Here is a 26,704-nt window from a genome sequence, read left to right on the forward strand (position 1 = left end):
TGCAAAAAAATAATCAAATTGCACAAAAAGGAACGGGAGAAAAAACAAGCAAAAAACTACAGAATATAAAACACAAATATGAAAGCTTCTAGCCACATTCAATTCAGCTTGGTTCACTATCTGCAGGCCACCTTGAATCAAAATCGCCCCAAATAACAACAAAAAAAAGGAGCACTCAAAAACCAGGGAACGCATCGTAACGTGAACTCCAGAGTCCAATCCATATTGTACTTAATACCATTAACCAATGAGCAGAGTGAAAGAGCTAGAATTGAAGGTTAGTTGTCATCTAAAGATGGGTTTTTGTTTAAGAAAAAATGGATTAGAATTGGTTTATTGTTGTCACATGTACCAAGATACTGTTTATACAGATCAAATCATTTACAGTTCATCGAGCTGGAATAAGGTAAAACTACAACAATGCAGAATAAAGCGTGAAAGCAACTGAGAGTGCACTGCAGGTAAATAGTACAGTTCCAGATCGTAATGAGGTAGTTCATGGGGTCAGGAGTCTATCTTATCATACAAGAGGTCTGTTTAAGATGGGGTAGAAGCTGTCCTTGAGCGTGGTGGTACATGCTTTTAGCCTTTTACTTTTGCACCTTCTGCCCAGTGGGAGAGGGGGGAGAACAGAGAATGTTGGGGGTGGGTGGGGTCTTTGATTATTACTAAGCAGTGAGAAGTGTCGGGAGGAGTCCATGGTGGGGAGACTGTTCCCTGTGATGTGTCCAGAACTCCGCAGCTTCCTGTGGTTAAGGGTTTAGCAGTTTGGCGCTGAGATGAGAAGGAATTTATTTCTGCAGAGAGAAGTGGTCAATTTGTATGTACTTAAGGGATTTCCAGACTCTGTGGCAGCTCTATAAAACCCCAGTTAGACCACACTTGGAGTATTGCGTTCGGTTCTGGCAACCTCATTATGTGGAAGTTTCAGAGACGGTGGATAGGAGATTTACCAGGATTAGAGAGCATGTCTTGTGAGGACAGGTTGAACAAGCTTGGGCTTTTCATCTTGGAGAGAAGGATGAGGAGAGGCGTAGATTGAGTGGATAGGCAGAGATTTTTTCCCAGGATGGAAAAATTCTCATTCTCGGGGAAGGTGGGTGGACCACTTGCAAATGTGGGGCTACAGTTTACCAAACGGAAAGTGGTAGGAATCTTCATTCTCTGCACAAGAGCAGCTTGTTACATGGTTTGTTTCTCCATTTAGGGAACAGATCAGGCCTGACAGCTCCTTCAAATATTTAAATACACCAGCTGTCCACAGCTGGGTGAAGCCCGAGGAGATCGCACGTCGAGTGGGACGACCCAAAACTGTCAAAAAATCAAACCGCCACCTGACATTGCTGGCTGTGTGGAGCAAAGAAACTCTGCAACTGAATTGTTCTCCAGATAATAAAGCTGTGAAACTGTACACACACTGCGTCTCCTCCTCAGTAACACGTACAAAATGCTGGAGGAGCTCCTCAGGTCAGGCTGAGACCGGAAAGGAAGGGGAAGAGGCCAGGATTAGAAGGCCGGAGAGGGGCAGGAGTACAAACTGGCAGGTGATAGGAAATGGGGGGGAGATGAAGTGAGAAGCTGGGAGGTGATAAGTGGAAGAGGTAAAGGGCTAAGTAAGAAGGAATCTGATCAGAGAGGAGAGTGGACCATAGGAGGAAGGGAGGGAAGGGGAGAGAAGGGATGGGGGGGGGGAGCAAAATTGGAGAATTGAAAAGAGAGAGAAGGAGGAAGTGGACACTGGACAACAAATCTTTTCAAAAGTGTTGCTTGCTCAGAATTTTTTTTGTTTTATGATGGACTGCTTGAAGATGAAGGCACAAATATAATCTCAGAATACTTGTATCATGTAGCAATTTGGAGAAACAACAAATTAACTTTTATTGAATATAATGTGTTTAATTGCATAATGGTGCTGATGTTTTGCAATAGTTCAACTAAGTTAAAAATATTTTGTTAATGATATTCATTTGTACTCAGTGTCTGAGGCTTCTCACTTAAGTGTCCAACAATAATTCGCCAGCACGGATGGATTCCAGTTGCCCTGGTAACTTTTCTCCATGACCGCAATGCCCTGGTGAAACCTTTCACCCTGCTCGTCACTAACAGCACCGAGATTTGCAGGGAAGAGGTCTAAATGGAAATGCAGAAAATGGATCTTTAGTGACATGTTGCATTTCATGCTTTTATATGCTTGAAGCATGCTTTCAACCAGCTGCATGTAGTTTGGTGCTCTGTAGATGCCGAGAAAAAATTCAACAACTTCCTTGAATGCCTTCCATGTGATTTTCTCAGGTCCCACTAGAAATTCTTCAAATTGTCTGTCATTGATGACCTGCTTGATTTGTGGACCAATAAAAGTGCTTTCCTTAATCTTGGCATCAGTTATTCTGGGAAGCATTTGTCTCAAATGTCAAAATCCTTCATAGAAATTTTTGTGCCTGGTGATAGCAAATTCCATCCTTACAGTCCTGAACCCAATAATTATTACTCAAACGTGTCCTGCCATGCAGCAGCCTAAGCATGCTCAAGCATGCCTGGACAAGATAGGAAACTTTCCAGCTTACATTGTAGGTAACATTTTAATTGACTTGAATTATGAATTGAAATAATAAATATAAGCTTATTAAAATTGGTGCTTGACAGGGAAATTTCACGGTGATTTTCATGATCAGTAGCCCAAAATTCCTAAGATACATCTAAAGGTATGCAGGAAGCAAAATCTTTGTTGTCCAGTGTTACCGGAAGCTACAGAAATCTATTTTCATGCCGTCAGATTGGAGGCTACCAATTGGAATATGAGTTGTTGCCCTTCCGACTTGTGATTGAGCTCATTGTGGCAGGAGAGGCCGTGAATAGAGATGTTGGAATGGGAATGGGGGATTGCGTTGAAATGGGTGGCCATTGGGGAAACCCATCTGTCGTGGCAGACTGAATGACAAAGCTGAAATTCTTTGTGTTGAAATGTTTCTGCCAGTGACAGTGCTTTGTTTGGCTCAAAGGGGCTTTGCAGATTCTCTTACTGTTCGCTGCTGCAAGATAGCACCGAGCTGCAACCTTTGTTTCTCAGATTCATTGTTTTTTTAAAATTGTTTTATTTGTAATTGACCTTTTTAGGTTTATAAAGTTGGCTTTGGGGACAGAAAGGGGAGTTAGAGGTAAGATTATGGTTTAGGGACGGAGATGTGGGGGAATTAGAAGTTGGATCAGAGTCTAGGTCTTTGCTCTGTATTCAAGGACCAGCAACATGGAGGCTGGACGTCCATGGTTGGGTGTCAGACAGGCAGAGAATGGACGAGCACCACCCTCCCACTCCCCAGGTCGGTGAGTTGTTTGCAGGTTCTGGAGTTGGAGTTCTGTGCGGGTGGGAGGAACAAGTTCCACCGACCCCCAGGGTTTGCAGACCTGGAGTTCGAGGCCTTGTTTTCAGAGTCCCTAGTGTTCAGGTTGGCAAGTTCAAAGTTCAAGGCCTAGTGCTGGGTGATAAGCATTTCCTGGGATTGAGGCCTGGAGACTGAATCGGGTGTTGAGAAATTGAGCGCCATTAGCCGGAGCCGAGTTTGCAAATGTCTGCAAGTCCACCGGCAAGGTCATATCTTGGTGTCTGTAGGCCCGATTGTATGACAGCCGGAGGCATATCCAGGGGTTAAAGGACTCTTTATGTACTTGGGAGGGAGAAAGGGGGCTTGTTGTTGTTTGTTCTTGTTGCAGAGAGTTGTAAACTTAGTCAGCTCCATCATGGGCACTAGCCTCCTTAGTATCCAGGACATCTTCAAGGAACAATGCCTCAAAAAGGTGGCGTCCATAGTTAAAAACCCCCATTACCCAGGCCATGCTTTGTTCTCATTGTTACCTTCAGGAAGGAGGCACAGGAGCCTGAAGACACACACTCAATGATTCAGGAACAGCTTATCCCCTCTGCCATCCCATTTCTGAATGACCATAAGACCATAAGATAGAGGAGCAGAAGTAAGGCCATTCGGCTCATCGAATCTGCTCCGCCATTCAGTCATGGGTTGATCCAATTCTTCCAGTCATCCCTTCTCCCCTGCCTTTCCCCCATATCCTTTGATGCCCTGACTAATCAAGAGCCTATCTATCTCTGCCTTAAATACGCCTTAAAAAGACTTGGCCTTCTCAACTGCTCATGGCAACAAATTCCACAGATTTACCACCTGCTGACATTGAACTCATGAACACTACCTCACTACTTTTTTATTTCTATTATTTTACTACTTATTTAACTATTTAATATTTGTATATACTTACTGTAATTCACATATTTTCCTCTATTGTTATGTATTGCATTGTATTGCTGCTGCAAAAACAACAAATTTCACAACGTACTCCGGTGACATTAAACATGATTCTGTTCTGTGTGGTTCTGCCGGATGTCACGGGCATGCTGTGTCGGTGCCAGAATGTGTGCCGACGCTGCAGGCTGCCCCCAGCACAACCTCGAGTGTTTTGGTTGATGCAAACTCTGCTTTGAACTGTATGTTTCGATGTAGATGTGACAATTAAACTTAAATCTATTACCGAACAGGGTTGGGAGCAGTCAGCAGTGGCTGGAGGAGAAACTGTCCATCCAGTTCCTCAATCACGCTGTGAAATTCCACCCCGCCCTTGCTCCAAATTGGTAATAACTGGTGATTGGTGTCACTGTGTAACATCTGCTCCTCTCATTGATCCATGGCTCACACCGCCCCCTTCTCCTCTTCCAGTATAGAATATCAGGTCTCAGGGAGAGGCATGAAGGATGGCACAATTAGATTAAGGGTCATAAAGAAGATAAAGATGAAAGATTCTGCTTCTAAACCCTCCCTTTCCAATCAGGATAAAGAATCTTGGCCCGAAGCATTCGGTCCTCTCCTGACCTGCTGAGTTCCTCCGGTGGAAGGTGCCATTTGTAACGGGGATTGTGCTGGGGGCAGCTGCAAGTGCCACCATGCTCTGGCACCAACATAGCGTGCCCGCAGCTTACTGATCCAAGCCCGTACTTCTTTGGAATGTGGGAGGAAACCCATGCGGCCATGGAGAGAATGTAAAACTTCTCGCAGGCAGCAGCGGGAATCAAACCCCTAGCTCATAGTGTTCTGCTACTATGCCCCCTCCCCACTCCAATTAGGCTCGGCAGGGAAATATTTATCTACAGCACTGGCTCAGGTTAGCTTCAGGCCTGTGTGTTTCAGGTCAAATCCCCTCTGGTAGAGCCGGAGCCACCAGGGTCCAGTCCAGTGCTGCCTCGGTGGGGTTTGCTCAGCTCGTCAGGTGCTCCAGATTCCTTCCACATCAAAAGCCACGTGCAAGTTGGCAGCCTCCTCAGGGCTGTGGATAACTTGATGACAGATATTAACACGAGAAAGTCTGCACACAACACAAAACGCTGGAGGAACTCAGCAGGTCAGACAGCACCCATGGAAGTGAATAGATAGTCGACGTTTTGGGCTGTATCCTGCCTGACCTGCTGAGTTCCTCTAGCATTTTGTGTTGTGTTGGTGACGTATCTTCACGTGTGTTTGATTAAGTTTTGGACACTGAGGGATATGGGGTCAGGGAAGAAAGCACCAAGATCTAATTAAATGGCCTAGCAAGCTCGGGAGGACAGGCAGGCTGCTTCTGCTCCTGTTCAGCTGTAATTCGATTAATGGTGGAAGGAGGACCTCTGCCCCACCCCCCACCCCTGCCTTTCTGTTCTTCTTTCCCCAGAGCCACCACTTGCATGTTCACCCCAGGCACTTTATGAGGTGGGAGCTCCGTGCTCTCTGCGCTGCTGAATATTTCAGAGCTTCCATTTGGAAAGGGCTTATCTGCGGCCTGGGGCAGAGAAGTGCTCATGATGCTCTGTTCCAAATCCCTCAAGCGCCATGGCTTGTGTGACTACAGTGACAAAAAACACACATTGCATAAAGAGCATTCTGTCGAGTAAATCTGCTGCATGTCTGATTCTTTCTACCGCCTAAGTCAGTCACTCCTGAGATACATCGCTGGCAAGGCTAATATTAAGCACTCAACCCTAGTGTCCTGAAGGTGCTGGGCCCTACTACCAAACTGGTTATCATAAACCACCTGAGTGATTTCACGCACTCAAACGCATCTTTCCCATTTCACACACTCAAACGCATCTCTCCCCTTTCACGTACTCAAACGCATCTCTCCCCTTTCACACACTCAAACGCATCTCTCCCCTTTCACGTACTCAAACGCATCTCTCCCCTTTCACGCACTCGAACGCATCTCTCCCACTTCACGCACTCGAACGCATCTCTCCCCTTTCACGCACTCGAACGCATCTCTCCCCTTTCACGCACTCGAATGCATCTCTCCCCTTTCACACACTCGAACGCATCTCTCCCCTTTCACGCACTCGAACGCATCTCTCCCCTTTCACACACTCAAACGCATCTCTCCCACTTCACACACTCAAACGCATCTCTCCCCTTTCACACACTCAAACGCATCTCTCCCACTTCACACACTCAAACGCATCTCTCCCCTTTCACGCACTCGAACGCATCTCTCCCCTTTCACGCACTCAAACGCATCTCTCCCCTTTCACGCACTCAAACGCATCTCTCCCCTTTCACACACTCGAACGCATTTCTCCCCTTTCACGCACTCAAACGCATCTCTCCCCTTTCACGCACTCGAACACATCTCTCCCACTTCACGCACTCGAACACATCTCTCCCACTTCACGCACTCGAACGCATCTCTCCCGTTTCACGCACTCGAACGCATCTCTCCTGTTTCACACACTCAAACGCATCTCTCCCATTTCACGCACTCAAACGCATCTCTCCCATTTCACGCACTCGAACGCATCTCTCCCCTTTCACGCTCTGGAACGCATCTCTCCCACTTCACACACTCAAACGCATCTCTCCCCTTTCACGCACTCGAACGCATCTCTCCCACTTCACACACTCAAACGCTTCTCTCCCATTTCATGCACTCGAACGCATCTCTCCCCTTTCACGCACTCGAATGCATCTCTCCCCTTTCACGCACTCGAACGCATCTCTCCCCTTTCACGCACTCAAACGCATCTCTCCCCTTTCACGCACTCGAACGCATCTCTCCCCTTTCACGCACTCAAACGCATCTCTCCCCTTTCACGCACTCGAACGCATTTCTCCCACTTCACACACTCAAACGCATCTCTCCCCTTTCACGCACTCGAACGCATCTCTCCCACTTCACACACTCAAACGCATCTCTCCCCTTTCACGCACTCGAACGCTTTTCTCCCCTTTCACGCACTCGAACGCATCTCTCCCCTTTCACACATTCAAACGCATCTCTCCCATTTCACGCACTTCTGCTCTCACCCCATCCTCCCACCACCCCACTAGAGATAGGGTTTCCCTTGTCCTCACCTACCACCCCACCAGCCTCTGGGCCCAACATATAATTCTCCTTAACTTCCGCCACCTCCAACGGGATCCCACTACCAAGCACATTTTCCCCTCCCCCACCTTTCTGCTTTCCACAGCGATCGCTCCCTACGCGACTCCCTTGTCCACTTGTACCCCCCATCCCTTCCCACCAATCTCCCTCCTGGCACTTATCCTTGTAAGCGGAACAAGTGCCCCTACACTTCCTTACAACCTGCCCTTACACTTCCTCCCTCACCACCGTTCAAGGCCCCAGACAGTCCTTCCAGGTGAGGCGACACTTCACCTGTGAGTTGGCTGGTGTGGTATACTGCGTCCGGTGCTCCCAGCACGGCCTTCTATATGTTGGTGAGACCTGACGCAGACTGGGAGACCGTTTCGCTGAACACCTACGCTCTGTCCACCAGAGAAAGCAGGATCTCCCAGTGGCCTCACATTTTAATTCCACGTCCCATTCCCATTCTGATATGTCTATCCACGGCCTCCTCTACTGTCAAGGTGAGGCCACACTCAGGTTGGAGGAACAACACCTTATACTCCGTCTGGGTAGCCTCCAACCTGATGGCATGAACTCTGACTTCTCTAACTTCCGTTAATGCCCCTCCTCCCCTTCTTACCCCATCCCTTATTTATTTACCTATTCTCCCCTTTTTTTCCTCTCTCTGTCCCTCTCACAATCACTCCTTCCTGCTCTCCATTTTCCTCTGGTGCTCCCCTCCCCCTTTCTTTCTCCCTAGGCCTCCTGTCCCATGATCGTACCCCTTCTCCAGCTCTGTGTCCCTTTTGCCAATCACCTTTCCAGCTCCTAGCTTCACCTAAGACCTCCTGTCTTCTCCTAATATTTTGGATCTCCCCTTCCCCCTCCCACTTTCAAATCTCTTATTATCTCTTCTTTCAGTTAGTCCCGATGAAGGGTCTCGGCCCGAAACGTCAACTGTACTTCTTCCTATAGATGCTGCCTGGCCTGATGCATTCTGCCAGCATTTTGTGTGTGGTGTCAGTGATGCAGGTTGTATTTCACCAAATAACCATTGAGGGAAACTAATCTGAAGGGACCACCCTTCCTTTCTTCCATCATCATACATAACTCAGTGTGGTAAGGGGCTCTTGATTGCAGAATCACCCCTGCTTTTCTTCCAATAGCTCCTTTATCTCAGAGGATAAACAAGATTTCGATGAACATCGCTTCTGAAAGACCATAACCTAGCCTCATAAATCAAAGAAAGTATTGAGGACAGGAATTGGGATGTTATGTTGAAGTTGGTGTGGACTAATTTGGAGCACTTTAAGAAAGATATCAATAAGACAGAAAGAGTGCAGAGAAAATTCACAAGGATGTTGCCAGGACTTGAGTTACAGAGAAAGGTTGAATAGGTTAGAACTTCATTCCCTGGAATGTTGGAGAACGAGGGGAGATTATTGATAGAGATATACAACATTTTGAGGGTAATAGGGTAAATCCAAGCTGGCTTTCCCCATATAGTTTAAGAGTGAAATGTTCAAGGGGAATATTTAAGAAAATTTGGACAGCTCCCCAGATGTGTGAGGCTGCATCAACACTACTGCTCCGCCACAGTGTCACATGGCATGGAAATCGTACATTCGGCCCACCACATCTGGGTTGGCCAGTGGGTTCTCCTCTTCCAGCGCTTGGCCCTCAGCCTTCTGTGTGCTAGGACTTATTAATTCAATGATCAACTTTATTTACCTAATGCGTTTGCATATACAGTGGATTCTGGTTTATTGGGATACTTTTTATCCAATTAAACGGCTGCCCATACTAGCTGAAATTTCACGGAAAGAATTGAAAAGGTATGAAAAAGATAAACTACTGTTTAAGTAACAGATTTTGTATTTAAGTGAGATAAAGATCAAATTAGGACACTACCAGTACTACTATAGTACTGTAAAACTGTATATTAGTTCCCAATAGTTACTGTCGGAGGAATTCATCCAGTAAACAGGGCTGTGTACTTTTGATTGTCTGTAAACAAACAAAATCAGAGCAGACACCTTTTGCAGATAATCAACTGTCTTCATACCCAAGAGAAAATCTGCAGATGCTGGAAATCCAAAGCATCACACACAAAATGCTGGGGGAGCTCAGCAGGCCAGGCAGCATCTACGGAAGAGAGTACAGTCAACGTTTCCGGTCGAGACCCTTCACCAGGATTGCCTTCATACAGTGCTTTCGATGATTGCGTCCTCCAACTCTGCATTTTCACTGTAACATTCAGGATATTTGTGGATAAATCCTTTATGTAGGTCCTAACTTGTTGATTTAGTGAAATTGTTTTATCTTCACTCCTGGCAGTCCTGGCATTTCCAAGCCTGAATGCTTGAAACCGTGATGAGCAAAGCAGTTCTGAGCAGTCTTACTGCTTATTTCTCGCTAACTATCAGTGACAAAAAAAATCACTGCTTTTTGAACACAAATTCACCACCTGACATTATTTTAAAATTGTTTGCTCCATGTACAGTGTAGTGTCTAATGGAAACACAAGTGTACACAACTGATGCTAGTTATTGGCAACAGTCTCCTGTCCAAGTTAAGCGGTATAGTGTCCCAAATAAATGAAGGGAATCCTGGCTATTTTCTTGATTAGTTTTTGTTCTCCACCAGTCATCCCAAAATGTCAGCCCAAATGGTCTGTGCCAACCACAGCACCGTCCCTGCTAGTCCCAGCTACTCCCTGCTCAGCCCATGAACTTCCAAGATCCTCCCCTCTATGTGTACCTATCCAAATTCCTCTTAAATGTTGCAATTGTACCTGCCTCGAAAACATCCTCTGGCAGCTCATTCCAGGTGCTCACTACCCTGTTTGTAAAGAATTACCCCCCCAGGTCTCTTTTTTAAATCTCTCCCCTCTGTTCATAAATCTGTACCTTTTAGCTTTTGACTCCCCAACACTGGGGAAAACACAATGACTATCTACCTTATCCTGATGATCAATCTGGTGCTCCCTTAGCATTGCCCCTCCGGTAGTGCAGAACACCCTCTGTCCTCAGAGAGTCCGTCATACTCTCAATGCCATTGTGGAACTCCTTCCCTCAACCCCTTAATGAAACGTTCCTTCCGCAGCCCTCCGTCCTCACTGTCCCTCTTGTGATGCCGCACTCCCTCCTTGCCACCCTGTCGGCCTCGCCATTTCCCATCTCACTGCTGCTCTCGTGTCGCAATGCTCCCTCCTCGAAGCCACGCTGCACTCTCTCCTCGCTGCCCCTTTGGCTGTGTTCACTCCCTCCTGCCGTGCAGTGCTGTTTTCTACCACCACACCATGCTCCCTCCTCACAGATCAGGAGTCCTGGAAGGAAAAGAGGACAGCTGGAGAACGCTGGTACTCAAGTTTGACCCCTAAGAAATGACCCCTGCAAATGCTAAGCTCATCTTTGTGGGGCAAAGACTGATGGATAAATGTGGCCCACCAGAGGCAATGATTCCTCGCCCGGTTCAGGGTCAGAACAGTGAGTGAAGGTGATGCTGGGCTTTTAATTTTCCCCAAGGATCTGAATGCATCTGTGTGTGATTTTACTTTCCGAATCAGAATCTGTTTAATATCACTGTCATTTATTGCGAGATTAGTTGCTTTGTGGCAGCAATGCATAATGGAAAAGAATTATGAATTGTAATAAGATTATTCAATTCAATAAATTAAATTCAGTATGTAGTGCAAAAGGTCACAAAAAGAAAAATTAATAGTGAGGTAATGTTTATGGGTTCATTGTTCTTTCAGAAATCTGATGGCTGAGGGGAAGAAGCTGTTCCTAAAACTTCAAGTGTGTGTCTTCAGGCTCCTGTAACTCCTCTCTGATGGTAGCAATGGGAAGAGGGCATGTCCTGGGTGATGGGGGTCTTTAATGATGGGTGATGCATTTTTGAGGTATCACCTTTTGAAGACGTCCACGAAGCTGCAGGGGGCTGGTGCCCATGACGAGTTTCCAGCTCTGCAGCTTTCTCCGATCCTGGGCTGCACCCCCTCCATGTCAGGTGGTGATTCAACCGGTTAGAATGCTCTCCACGATACATCTGTAGAAACTTGCGAAAGTCTTTAGTGACATTTTACTCAAATTCCTAATGAAGCATAGTCGCTGTTGTCCCTTCTTTGTAACTGCGTCAGTGTGTTGGACCCAGGATAGATCTTTAGAGATGTTGACACCCATGAACTTGAAATTGCTCATCCTTTCCACTGCTGATCACTCAATGAGGACTGGAATGTGAACGTTCAGCTTCCCTTTCTGGTCTACAATCAATCCTTTAGCCTTACTGACATTGAGTGCAAGGTTGTTGCTGAGACACCACTCAACCAGCTGATCTGTCTTGCTCCTGTACACCCCCTCGGCACCATCTGAAACTCTGCCAACAGTAGTTGTGTCATTGGTAAATTTAAAGATGGTGTTTGAGTTATGCCTAGCCACGCACGTGGGTGTAGGGAAAGCATGCATCCTTGAGGTGCTCAATGTTGAGTGTCAGTGAGGGAGAGATGTTATTTCCAATCCACACAGACTGTAGTCTCCCGATGAAGAAGTCAGGGGTCCATTTGCAGAGAGAGGTACAGAGGCCCAGGTTTTGGAGCTTGTTGATTTGAACGGAGGGTACAGTTGTGTTGAACGCTGAGCTGTAATCAATAAACAGCAGCCTGACATAGGTTTTGCTGTTGTCCAGGAGATCCAAAGCTGAGAGCCAGTGAGATTGCACCTGTTGTAGGTTTATTGTGGCGATTGGGCTCAGATCCTTGCTTAGCGGGTCCTGTTGTCCTGTTTTGCTGCTGCTTCTTTAACCCTTTACCTCTTCCACCTATCACTTGCCAGCTTCTCACTTCATCCCCCCCAACCCCATCCACCTACCTTCCCCCTCACCTGGTCTCACTTACCACCTTCCCCACTCCTCTGCTTCTTACCCTGGCTTCTTCCCCTTTCTCTTCCAGCCCTGATGAAGCATCTCGGCCTGAAATGCCAACTGTTTTATTTCCATCAATAGATGCTGCCTGACGTGCTGAGTTCCTCCAGCATTTTGTGTGTATTACTCAAGATTTCCAGTATCAGCAGAATTTCTTGTGTTTGTGTGTGTGTGTGTGTTTAAAATCCTCTCTGCCCCGTCACAGCCAGCAATTATTAATTTTCACATATCTTCCAGTGTTGGCGGAGGTGGGGGGGGGGGGGGTGGGGGGTTGCGGTTAGGATGCTGTTGAGCTGTGATAAGTCACTGTGAAAATGTAGATTGGTTTTCATTAGCACTTTCACGTATTTTCCCTATTTCGTTCTGTTCCTTCTCATTCCAGACTCTGTGCATCAGGGAACGTGGCAATCTCTTCAGCTCGGAAGCCTCTGACTGCCCTTTTTCCCGCTTTCCCTGCGCCCACCCACCTCCCCCATCACCTGCTGCTCGTCAACACGGCCCCTCAGTGGATGTAATGTCACTCAGCTGATCAGGGAAGATGACCGTGAACCGAAGAGCCTCCCTGCTGCTGTTCCTGCCCCTGCTGCTGCTGTTCGTCTGCCAACAATGCAAGTCCATCAGCATCCCTCAACAGTGTGAGTGCCCCCTGAACCACGTCACGATGCCGGGGCGGGGGCGGGGGCGGGGGCGGTGGTGGTGGGGTGGGGGGAGGTGTTGGAGAGATCGCTGGTGTGAGCAGAACCTAGACAGGAAGGAAGATTCTTCCCAGGGTTGCAGGCAGCATTCAGTAAAGCGAAAAGGGATCATTCCTTCAGTTCCTTTTGGTGTAAACCAGGTAAAAACATTCCAGCTGAATCCATAACTCAGTCCACCTGCCTGTCATAGAACACAGAACGTAGACACTACAGCACAGTCCAGGCACACTCCCTTTGGACCATGCTATTGTGCTGATATTTCAGTCTAACCTTTCCCTCCCACACAGCACTCCATTTGTCTTTCATCCTTTTGCCTATCTAAAAGTGTCCCAGATGCCCCTAAGGTATTTGTCTCTGCCACCATGCTGGCAGTGCATTCCAAGCATCCACCATCACTCTGTAAATAAACCTACCTCTAATATCCCCTCTATATGTTCCTCCAATCACCTTAAATTGATGGCCCTTGTATTAGCCATTTCTGTCTCTGGCTGTCCACTCGATCTATGCCTCTTATCACCTTGTTCATGTGCCCCGTGTCAACCTGTATAAAACGTTCCTGCAAGTTCTCAGATGTGTGGGACAGAACATGCAGTGTTACTTTTGAGGGGTTTCTAGCTTGTTCCCTTATGGCGATGTCACCGGTGAGGTCGGCTTTTCTTCTGCAGTACTAACTGGCCCTGAACCTAAAAGCTTTTGCCAAAGCTGAGGGCAGTCAGGATTGGAAAGTGTGGCTGTGCGTCTGGAGTCATTGACCCGAGCGCTTTGCCAGGAGTGGTGAGGGGCGGCTATGCAAATGCAGGTAGCTTCCCAACAGGACATTGGAGATCCTGCTGGGTCATTAACGGCATTCTGTCAACTCCACAGTCACGGTAGAGTGACTGGTGCTTTTTTTTTGTCTATGAGAATTTAATTAATTCTGGAATATTTTTAAAAAAAATCAAACTTGGAGTATTGTGAGCAGTTTTGGGTGCCTTATCTAAGAAAGGATGTGCTGGCATTGGAGAGGGTCTAGAGTAGGGCTTCACAACCTGGGGTCCATGGACCCCTTGCTTGATTGTATTCATCCATGCTTAAAAAATGTTAGGAAGCGCTGGTTTAGAGGAAGTTCATGAGAAAGATCCTGGGATGAAAGGGTTAACACATGAGGAACGTTTGATGGCTCTGGGCCTGTACTTGGGTGAAAAATGTGAGAGAATCTCTTTAAAACCTATCGAATATTGAAAGGCCTAAATAAAGTAGACTTGCAGAAAATGTTTCTGGGGGAGTCTAGGACCAGAAGGCACAGCCTCAGAATAGAATGTCCCATTAGATAGATAGATAGATAGATAGATAGATAGATACTTTATTCATCCCCATGGGGAAATTCAACATTTTTTCCAATGTCCCATACACTTGTTGTAGCAAAACTAATTACATACAATACTTAACTCAGTAAAAAATATGATATGCATCTAAATCACTATCTCAAAAAGCAATAATAATAGCTTTTAAAAAGTTCTTAAGTCCTGGCGGTAGAATTGTAAAGCCTAATGGCATTGGGGAGTATTGACCTCTTCATCCTGTCTGAGGAGCATTGCATCGATAGTAACCTGTCGCTGAAACTGCTTCTCTGTCTCTGGATGGTGCTATGTAGAGGATGTTCAGAGTTATCCATAATTGACCGTAGCCTACTCAGCGCCCTTCGCTCAGCTACCGATGTTAAACTCTCCAGTACTTTGCCCACGACAGAGCCCGCCTTCCTTACCAGCTTATTAAGACGTGAGGCGTCCCTCTTCTTAATGCTTCCTCCCCAACACGCCACCACAAAGAAGAGGGCGCTCTCCACAACTGACCTATAGAACATCTTCAGCATCTCACTACAGACATTGAATGACGCCAACCTTCTTAGGAAGTACAGTCGACTCTGTGCCTTCCTGCACAAGGCATCTGTGTTGGCAGTCCAGTCTAGCTTCTCGTCTAACTGTACTCCCAGATACTTGTAGGTCTTAACCTGCTCCACACATTCTCCATTAATGATCACTGGCTCCATATGAGGCCTAGATCTCCTAAAGTCCACCACCATCTCCTTGGTCTTGGTGATATTGAGACGCAGGTAGTTTGATTTGCACCATATCACAAAGAACAGAGGTGAGATTTTTTTCACCAGAAGGTGGTGAATCTGTGGAATTCATTGCCACTGCTGGGGAGGCCAAGCCTTTGGGTATATTTGGAGTGGAGTTTGATAGACTCTTGTTCAGTCAGGGTGTCAAAGATTACAGGGAGAAGGCCAGAAAATGGTGTTGAGAGGGATAATAAATAAGCCATGATGAAATGGCTCAGCAGACCCAATGGGTCAGTAATTATGCTCCTATGTGTTTTGGTCTTGTGATCTGATGACTTGAATTTATAGCTTCCGTTTGCAATGATGGGATTTAATCCATTGTACCCATTTTAAAAGTCTAGGCCTCTGTACGCAAGTAACTTAACAACTACACAACTGCACCTCTTTTGAGAGGCAATAGGTTAGATGTCGGCTGTGTGTTCGTCTTGCAATCCATTCTGCAGAGTTCCCGAACCTGGTAATAGGGTGGTTAAGAAGGTGTATGATGTGTTGGCCTCCATTCATTGGGGAAAGAATTCAGGAGCTACAAGGTAATGTTGTAGCTCTATAAAACCTTGGATTAGACCACACATTGTCCTCATTTCTGGTCACCTCTTTATGGGAAGGATGTGGAAGTTTCTGAGAAGGTGCAAAAGAGATTTAACAGGAATCTGTCTGGACTAGAGGCCATATCTTATGAGGATTGATTGATTGAGTTAGGGCGTTTCTCTTTGGAGTGAAGAAGGATAACTTGATAGAGGTGTACAAGATTATAAGAGGCATAGATCGAGTGGACAGCCAGAAACCTTTTACCAGAGCAGAATTGGCTGATACAATGAAGCATAATTTTGAGGTGATTGGAGGGCGAATGTTAGAGGTAGATTTTTTAAATGTACACAGAGAGTGGTGGGTGCATGGAACACACTGTCAGGGGTGGTGGTAGAGCCAGATACATTAGGAAGATTTAAGAGATAGGCACATGGATGACAGAAGAATGGAGGGCTTTGTGGGCAGGAAGTGTTAAGAGTAGGATAAAAGGTCAGCACAAATTTGTGGGCTGAAGGGTCTGTACCGTGCAGTACTGTTCTTTGTTGTTAATGCTTTAGATCTGCATTTGGATAGCCCCCCAAATGCCATCACCATCTGCAATCTGCTCTCATCATGCTGTCACTGCTGTTGTGGGCGTCCCATTCCGTGGTCAAATAGCAGAGTAATAGGTCCTCTGGCCCACAGTTTGTGTGCTAACCATCCCACGCCCATCTTCATTCGTCCTATTTGACAGAGCTTCTACGTCTTGGCAACTCAAATGTTCCTAGAGACTTGTGAAAGTCATAGAGCTGTATGGTGCAGAAAAGAGTCTGCCAGACCAGGCTCATGTAGACCTTTTTGACCTTTGGTCCCATATTACATTGTATCTTTCTATGCCTTGCCTATTTAAGTGCCAATCTAAATGACTCTGAAACAAAATAAAATTTTCTTACTTAAATACAAAATCTTAAGTTTGGGCTGGCAGGATAGCATAGCGGTTAGCATAACACTATTACAGCGCCAGTGATCCGGGTTCAATTCCCACTGAAACATCGACTGTACTTTTTTCCGTAGATGCTGCCTTGCCTGCTGAGTTCCTCCAGCATTTTGTGTGTGTTGCTCGGATTTCCAGCGTCTCCACATTTTTTCTTGTTTGCATGCGTTTTCTCTGGGTGTTTTGGTCTCCTCCCATAGTTCAAAGACGTACTAGTTTGTAGTTAATTGTAGATTGTCCTGTGATTACTCTCTACTTCCCATAATGCTACTGGCTTTTAGATCAGCAATGTAGGTCCTCCATCTCTGGCAGTACTTAGGGCCTCCTTCATCCTGTCAGTAGCTTACTTTTCACTACTGTCCGTCATGCAAATCCCCGTGGCACTCAGATGTAGAAGGATTCTTCATAGCTGTTTTCTTAACAGTTTTGTTTTACTAGTCAAGGTTGTTATCCCTGGGCTGAACTCCTGAACCTGGAGGAGCAGTGGACACCTTAGGTCTACCCATTGACCCTACCAAGAGTCAAAGCATAAAGCCCTGACTCCAGCCAATATAGTTCTCTGGATCCTTGAGGCACACAAGCCTCTAAGCTCCAAGAAGGAGATGTCCCATGATTGGGTTAGGGTTAAATTTGGTGGGGGTTGGGGGGTTGCTGGGCTCAAAAGGGCTGGAGGGCCATTCTCTGCTGTATCTCTAAATAAATAGATATAAATGTTGTCAATCTACCTGCCTCAATCACTTCCTATGGCAGCTTGTTTCATATAAAGATCAGCCTTAAATGAACATCATAACATTGAAACGTACAGCGCCATTTCGGTCAATGTCCGAGGATGCACTGTGGGTCGGCCCTCAAGTGTCACCATGTTTTCGGGGCCAACCTAGCGTGCCCACAACTAGCTAACACTAACCTGTACGCCTTCAGAACGTGGGAGGAAACTGGAACACCCCACGGTCACGGGGAGAAAATTCAAATTCCTTACCGACAGCAGTTGTGTTGAACCCCATTTGGTGATGCTGGCGGTGTAACCTTTGATCAGCTCTTGACATTTAACACTTATTAATACAATCCGACAGTAGATTATCCACGTACCCCTCTCTGAACTAGCTATCTCATACATTCTCCCCCTTGGTGAATTCAGATGAGAAGTACCGTATTCCTTTAGGACCTTGCCCACATCATCGAGCTCCAAGCATGGATTACCTCTTTGATCCCTAAGGGCAACATCTCATTACCTAGCTGCTCATGTATTTGCAGAATGTCTTGGGATTCTTTTTCATTTTACTTGGAAGGCTTTACCTATGATAGATTGGGCTGCAGAGTTTTCTATTCCCGAGTGTTGGTGCTTCCATACCAGGCCATGATCCAGCCAGTCAGGATATTCTCCACTGTGCATCTGTAGACATCTGTGACATGGTGAACCTGTGCAAACTTCTAAGGAAGTGGAGTCACTGTCGTGTTTTCTTCCTGATGGCACTGTTTATGGTCCCAGGATGGATGCTCTGATATGATAACACAGCGGAATTTAAAGTTATTGACCCCCTCCACCCCTGATCCCCTCATGAGGACAGGCTCCTGGACCTCCAGCTTCTTCTTCCTGAAGTCAGTAATCAGCTCCTTGTTTTTTGCTGACATTGAGTGAGAGGTTGTTGTGGCACCATTCATCCAGCTTTTCAATCTCCCTCTTATATACCGATTCGTCACCACCTTTTATTTGGCCAATGACATTGTGTCATCAACAACCTTAAATATGGCATTGACACAGACATTTTATGTTCCTTTTTTGCCTTTCTAATTTTTTTAAAAGTATGTTCCTCAAGAGACTCCCTTGATCCCAGCTACCTGCCATATGTTACTTTATTTCTGTCCAGACCAAACCTTTGATATTGTTTGTCATCCAAGATTCCCTGATTTTGCCATCTTTGCCTGTCACTCTTACTGGAATGTGTGGCCCCTGAGCACTTGCTAACCCTCTTTTCCATCAGCTGTCGTTTCCCCACAAGCATCTGCTCCTAAATCAGCGTTTGCCAAGTCCTCTCTCATATTGCAGAAATTAACCTTCCAACATATCTTGAGGACAAAACCTCATCCCATTCTATAATTGTCTTGAAATTTTCAGAGTTATGGTCACTGTTAGCAATGCAGTCGGAGGATGTTCTGGGGGCAGCCCGCTGAATGTCAGGAGTTTGCACATTCTCCCTGTGACCGCACGTGTTTCCTCTGGGTGCTCCAATTTCCTCCCACTTTCTAGAGACGTATAGGTTGGGATTAGGGAGTAGTGGGCATGCTATGTTGGTACCTGAAACGTAGTGACACTTGCAAGCTGCCCAGAGTACAATCCTCGGTCTGTGCTGTTTGTTGTTGCAAAACAACACATATAGATTCCTGGTCTTCCACTGATGTTGCCCATCCACTTCAAGGTTAATGTGTTCTGCATTCGGAGGTACTCTTCTGCACACCACTGCCATAAAACATGGTTATTTGAGTTACTACTGCCTTCTTGTCAACTTGGATCAGTCTGGCCATTCTCCTCTGGTCTCTCTCATTAACAAGGCGTTTTTTCCCTCAGAACTGCAGCTCACTAGATGTGTCTTGGTTTCTGCACCATTCTCTGTAAACTCTAGAAACTATTATGCATGAAAATCCCAGGAGATCAGCAGTTTCTGAGATACTCAAACCACCCTGTCTGGCACCAACAATCATTCCATGGTCAAAATCACTTAGGTCACATATTTCCCCATTCTGATGTTTGGTCTGAACAACAACTGAGGCTTTTGACCAGGTCTGCATGCTTTTCTGCATTGAGTTGCTGCCACATGATCGGCTGATTGGATACTTGTATTAATGTGCAGGTGTAAAGGTGTACCTAATAAAGGGGCCACTGGGTGTATTTCAATGTTCATGTGATAGCTTTCCGACATGGCGAGAGGTAACTCTCACTGAGTCAGTGTTCAGATTGTGCGAGACCTCCGCTAGGCACCACAGGGTGTGAAGGAAGCACCTTGTGAGGTGGCGAGTCAAAGGAGATTAGAGTCATAGAGCACTGCAGCACAGAAACAAGCCCTTTGGCCCATCTAGTCCATGCCAAACCATTAATCTGCTTAGTCCCATTGACCTGCCATAGCCCTCCCATACCCTTCTCGTCCATGTACCTATCCAAGTTTCTCTTGTGTTGAAATCGACCCTGCATCCACCACTGGTAGCTTTACTTTACTTTATTGTCACCAAACAATTGATACTAGAGTGTACAATCATCACAGCGATATTTGATTCTGTGCTTCGTGCTCCCTGAAGTACAAATCGAAGTAAATATAATAAAAATTTAAATTATAAATCATAATAAGAAAATAGAAAAGGGAAAGTAAGGTAGTGCAAGTCAGGTCCGGATATTTGGAAGGTACGGCCCAGATCCGGGTCAGGATCCATTCAGCAGTCTTATCACAGTTGGAAAGAAGCTGTCCCCAAATCTGGCTGTACGAATCTTCAAGCTCCTGAACCTTGTCCTGGAGGGAAGAGGGACAAAAAGTGTGTTGGCTGGGTGGGTCGGGTCCTTGATTATCCTGGTAGCACTGCTCTGACAGCGTGCGGTGTAAAGTGAGTCCAAGGATGGAAGATTGGTTTGTGTGATGTGCTGAGCTATGTTCACGATCTTCTGCAGCTTCTTCCGGTCTTGGACAGGACAACTTCTATACCAGGTTGTGATGCACCCTAGAAGAATGCTTTCTACGGTGCATCTATAAAAATTAGCTTGTTCCACACTCTCACCACTCTCTGAGTGAAGATTAAACATTTCACCTTTCACCCTTAATTGATGACTTCTAGTTGCAGTCCCACCCGATCTCAGTGAAAAATGCTTGCTTCCATTTTTTTTTATACCTCTATCAAATCTCCCCTCAGTTTTCTACATTCTAGGGAATGAAGTTCTAACCTACTGAACCTTTCCCTATAACTCAAGACCTGGCAACATCCTTGTAAATTTTCTGTGAATTCTTTCAACCTTATTTACCGCTTTCTTGTAGATAGGTGACCAAAACTGCACACAATACTCCAAATTAGACCTCACCAGTGTCATATATAATTTCAAGATTACACCTCAACTCCTGTATTCAATACTTTGTCCCTCCAAGCAATTTGGTGTCTCGACGTGACTGCGGCATACAAGATATGCAGACTACCCCCACTCACTTAGAACCATAGAACATTACAACACAGAAACAGGCCTTTTGGCCCTTTTTGGCTGTGCTGAACCATTTTTCCGCCTAGTCCCATTGACCTGCCCATATCCCACCATACACCTCTGTCCCAGTTTTTCTTAAACGTTAAAAGTGAGCCCACATTTACCACTTCATCTGGCAGCTCATTCCACACTCCCACCACTCTCTGTGTGAAGAAGCCCCCCCCCCACCCAATGTTCCCTTTAAACTTTCCCCCCTTCACCCTTAACCCATGTCCTCTGGTTTTTTTTCTCCCCTAGCCTCAGTGGAAAAAGCCTGCTTGCGTTCACTGTATCTATACCCATCATAATTTTATATACCTCTATCAAATCTCCCCTCATTCTTCTATGCTCCAGGGAATAAAGTCCTAACCTATTCAACCTTTCTCTGTAACTCAGTTTCTCAAGTCCCGGCAACATCCTTGTAAACCTTCTCTGCACTCTTTCAACCTTATTAATATCCTTCCTGTAATTCGGTGACCAAAACTTCGGCCTCACCAATGCCTTATACAACCTCATCATAACATTCCAACTCTTATACTCAATACTTTGATTTATAAAAGCCAGTGTACCAAAAGCTCCCTTTACTACCCTATCTACCTGTGACGCCACTTTTAGGGAATTTTGTATCTATATTCTCAGATCCCTTTGTTCTACTGCATTCCTCAGTGTCCTACCATTTACCTTGTATGCTCTACCTTGGTTTTTTCTTCCAAAGTGCAATACCTCACACTTGTCTGTATTAAACTCCATCTGCCATTTCTCAGCCCATTTTTCCAGCTGGTCCAAATCCCTTTGCAAGCTTTGAAAACCTTCCTCACTGTCCACTACACCTCCAATCTTTGTATCATCAGCACATTTGCTGATCTAATTTACCACATTGTCATCCAGATCATTGATATAGATGATAAATAACAATGGACCCAGCACTGATCCCTAGTCACACTAGTCACAGGCCTCCACTCAGAGAAGCAATCCTCCACTACCACTCTCTGACTTCTCCCATTGAGCCAATGTCTAATCCAGTTTACTACCTCACCATTTATACCTAGCGACAGAATCTTCCTAACTAACCTCCCGTGCGGGACCTTGTCAAAGGCCTTACAGAAGTCCATGTAGACAACATCCACTGGTCTTCCGTTCATCCATTTTCCTGGTAATCTCCTCAAAAAACTCTTAATAGATTTGTTAAACATGATCTACCAAGCACAAAGCCGTGTTGACTCTCCCTAATAAGTTCCTGTCTATCTAAATACTTGTAGATCCTATCTCTTAGTACACCTTCTAATAATTTACCTACTACTGACGTCAAATTTACCGGCCTATAATTTCCCGGATTACTTTTCGAGCCTTTTTTAAACTTCTTTTAAACTCGCTCTACCCTCCAAGCAAACTGGCGTCTCCTCAGGACTGTGCCGTGCAAAATGTTAGATGAGTTTTATTTGTCAGATGTACATTGAAACATGTAGTGAAAATGCTCATTTATGTCAATAGTCTGAGGATGTGCAGGGGCTGGCTGCAAGTGTTACCAGTGCTAATACAGTATGACCACAACTTCCAAATCCTAAGCCTAGCTCCAAAGTGCTTTTACACTTCTGGAGGAAACTCACATAATCACCGGGAGAACATATAAGCTCTTTACAGACAGCGGTGGGAAAGGCATTATAAAGCGTTGTGCTAACTGCTGCCCGTCTCTACTCTTTGACATAATCAAAAGAGGTCATTCGGCCCTACTCTGTACTGTTACTTGTGTCGTCCCACTTTTCCACAGTCCATCATTACATTCCTCTGCACCTTCCATCTCCACCAGTGACGGAGTTGTGGGTAGTGTGGAGGGTTATCATAGGTTGCAACAGGATACTGGTAGGATGCTACTGAGCTGAGAGGTACCAGATAGAGCTCAACCCAGAGAAGTGTGAGGTGATTCATTAGTCAGGGGAGTGAGTTTGAGAGCTGCCAGGTAATGTTAAAAGTCCTTGTTAGGCCGTACTTGGAATAATGTGTTCAGTTCTGGTCACTTCATTACAGATGTGGAAGAGATTCACCAAGATGCTGCTTGGATTACAGAGCATGTCTTATGAGAATGGGTTGAATGAGTCAGTGAGTGAGGGTGAGAGGTAACTTTTAGAGGTATACAAGATCATAAGAGACATAGATTGAGTGGCTAGCCAGAGATTTTTTTTCCCAGGGCGAAAATGGCTAATATGAGGGGGCTTAATTTTAAGGTGATTGGAAGAAAGTATAGGTGGATGTCAGAGGTAGGGCTTTTTAAAAGAGACTGGTTGGTTGGTTCCCAGAATGAGCTGATAGAGATGGTGGTAGAGGCAGATACACTGGGGACATCGAAGAAACTTTCAGATGGGTACATGGATGATAAAGAAATGGAGGGCTTATTTGGAGGGAAGGGTTAGATTGATGTTAGAGTACGTTGAAAGGTCAGCACATTGTGGGTCAAAGGTACTGTACTATAATGTCTTTGTTCTCTGTGACCAGTCCCTGTGCCTTTCCTGTTTTCCCCTCCTTTGATATAAACTTCATTCCCCAGTGCACTCAACGGTCTGTAGTGTGGATCCCCGAGCTGTTCTCTCTTTGTCAGGCCGCGTGTTATTAACAGGATGAATTCTGTAATAGCTCCTTAATTGAACAGATCTGTGCGAGACGCCAGATTGAAGAAGCAATTTGTGAAATCTGCTGGCTCAGTAATAGACTGCAGGTAGTGTGTGACTGCTAGAAGTGTGCTTCAGGCAGATGTGTGCATTACTGGTGAGATGCATGCTTTTCCTCCTGCTCATGGGCAGTTTAGAGGACTCTAGGGTGCAGTACCCCTGATCACACATTCCCCCGTGTTATCACTGACGTCTTTTCTCACACCAGCGCAACACCTACACCTTCCCCCCCTCTCACTATAACCCCATCTGGTCCCTACACCCACCCTATCTCTGTAACCTCACCTGACCCCTACACCCCACCCTATCTCTGTAACCCCATCTGGTCCCTACACCCCACCCTATCTCTGTAACCCCACCTGGCCCCTACACCCCACCCTATCTCTGTAACCCCACCTGGCCCCTACACCCCACCCTATCTCTGTAACCCCATCTGGCCCCTACACCCCTCCCTATCTCTGTAACCCCATCTGTCCCCTACACCCCACCCTATCTCCGTAACCCCATCTGGCATCTACACCCCACCCTATCTCTGTAACCCCATCTGGTCCCTACACCCCACCCTATCTCTGTAACCCCATCTGGTCCCTACACCCCACCCTATCTCTGTAACCTCACCTGACCCCTACACCCCACCCTATCTCTGTAACCCCATCTGGTCCCTACACCCCACCCTATCTCTGTAACCCCACCTGGCCCCTACACCCCACCCTATCTCTGTAACCCCATCTGGCCCCTACACCCCTCCCTATCTCGGTAACCCCATCTGGCCCCTACACCCCTCCCTATCTCTGTAACCCCATCTGTCCCCTACACCCCACCCTATCTCCGTAACCCCATCTGGCATCTACACCCCACCCTATCTCTGTAACCCCATCTGGTCCCTACACCCCACCCTATCTCTGTAACCCCATCTGGTCCCTACACCCCACCCTATCTCTGTAACCCCATCCTGCATCTACACCCCTCCCTATCTCTGTAACCCCATCTGTCCCCTACACCCCACCCTATCTCCGTAACCCCATCTGGCATCTACACCCCACCCTATCTCTGTAACCCCATCTGTCCCCTACACCCCTCCCTATCTCTGTAACCCCATCTGGTCCCTACACCCCACCCTATCTCTGTAACCCCATCTGGCCCCTGCACCCCTCCCTATCTCTGTAACCCCATCTGGCATCTACACCCCACCCTATCTCTGTAACCCCATCTGGCATCTACACCCCTCCCTATCTCTGTAACCCCATCTGGTCCCTACACCCCACCCTATCTCTGTAACCCCATCTGGTCCCTACACCCCACCCTATCTCTGTAACCCCATCCTGCATCTACACCCCACCCTATCTCTGTAACCCCATCTGTCCCCTACACCTCTCCCTATCTCTGTAACCCCATCTGGTCCCTACACCCCACCCTATCTCTGTAACCCCATCTGGTCCCTACACCCCACCCTATCTCTGTAACCCCACCTGGCCCCTACACCCCACCCTATCTCTGTAACCCCATCTGGCCCCTACACCCCTCCCTATCTCGGTAACCCCATCTGGCCCCTACACCCCTCCCTATCTCTGTAACCCCATCTGTCCCCTACACCCCACCCTATCTCTGTAACCCCATCCTGCATCTACACCCCACCCTATCTCTGTAACCCCATCTGTCCCCTACACCTCTCCCTATCTCTGTAACCCCATCTGGTCCCTACACCCCACCCTATCTCTGTAACCCCATCTGGTCCCTACACCCCACCCTATCTCTGTAACCCCACCTGGCCCCTACACCCCACCCTATCTCTGTAACCCCATCTGGCCCCTACACCCCTCCCTATCTCGGTAACCCCATCTGGCCCCTACACCCCTCCCTATCTCTGTAACCCCATCTGTCCCCTACACCCCACCCTATCTCTGTAACCCCATCTGGCATCTACACCCCACCCTATCTCTGTAACCCCATCTGGTCCCTACACCGCACCCTATCTCTGTAACCCCATCTGGTCCCTACACCCCACCCTATCTCTGTAACCCCATCCTGCATCTACACCCCTCCCTATCTCTGTAACCCCATCTGTCCCCTACACCCCACCCTATCTCCGTAACCCCATCTGGCATCTACACCCCACCCTATCTCTGTAACCCCATCTGTCCCCTACACCCCTCCCTATCTCTGTAACCCCATCTGGTCCCTACACCCCACCCTATCTCTGTAACCCCATCTGGCCCCTGCACCCCTCCCTATCTCTGTAACCCCATCTGGCATCTACACCCCACCCTATCTCTGTAACCCCATCTGGCATCTACACCCCTCCCTATCTCTGTAACCCCATCTGGTCCCTACACCCCACCCTATCTCTGTAACCCCATCTGGTCCCTACACCCCACCCTATCTCTGTAACCCCATCCTGCATCTACACCCCACCCTATCTCTGTAACCCCATCTGTCCCCTACACCTCTCCCTATCTCTGTAACCCCATCTGGTCCCTACACCCCACCCTATCTCTGTAACCCCATCTGGTCCCTACACCCCACCCTATCTCTGTAACCCCATCCTGCATCTACACCCCACCCTATCTCTGTAACCCCATCTGTCCCCTACACCCCACCCTATCTCTGTAACCCCATCTGGTCCCTACACCCCACCCTATCTCTGTAACCCCATCCTGCAACTACACCCCACCCTATCTCTGTAACCCCATCTGGCCCCTACACCCCACCCTATCTCTGTAACCCCATCTGGCCCCTACACCCCTCCCTATCTCTGTAACCCCATCTGGTCCCTACACCCCACCCTATCTCTGTAACCCCACCTAGCCCCTGCACCCCTCCCTATCTCTGTAACCCCATCTGGCATCTACACCCCTCCCTATCTCTGTAACCCCACCTAGCCCCTGCACCCCTCCCTATCTCTGTAACCCCATCTGGCATCTACACCCCACCCTATCTCTGTAACCCCACCTAGCCCCTGCACCCCTCCCTATCTCTGTAACCCCATCTGGCATCTACACCCCTCCCTATCTCTGTAACCCCATCTGGTCCCTACACCCCACCCTATCTCTGTAACCCCATCTGGTCCCTACACCCCACCCTATCTCTGTAACCCCATCCTGCATCTACACCCCTCCCTATCTCTGTAACCCCATCTGGCCCCTACACCCCTCCCTATCTCTGTAACCCCATCTGGTCCCTACACCCCACCCTATCTCTGTAACCCCATCTGGTCCCTACACCCCACCCTATCTCTGTAAC

At 47.0% G+C, this 26,704-nt stretch overlaps 1 protein-coding gene across 1 annotated transcript in view; it reads left to right on the plus strand.

Moving 5' to 3' along the window:
• LOC140715696 (neural cell adhesion molecule L1-like) overlaps window positions 1-26,704 on the plus strand; it is a 341,600-nt gene that overhangs the window by 182,500 nt on the left and 132,396 nt on the right. The window contains 1 exon segment of the mRNA XM_073028066.1: window positions 12,674-12,926. Within this exon segment, the coding sequence (XP_072884167.1) occupies window positions 12,830-12,926 (97 nt within the window). The 5' untranslated portion in view covers window positions 12,674-12,829.

The sequence above is a fragment of the Hemitrygon akajei genome, chromosome 24 (genome assembly GCF_048418815.1).
Source record: "Hemitrygon akajei chromosome 24, sHemAka1.3, whole genome shotgun sequence".
NCBI lineage: Eukaryota > Metazoa > Chordata > Chondrichthyes > Myliobatiformes > Dasyatidae > Hemitrygon > Hemitrygon akajei.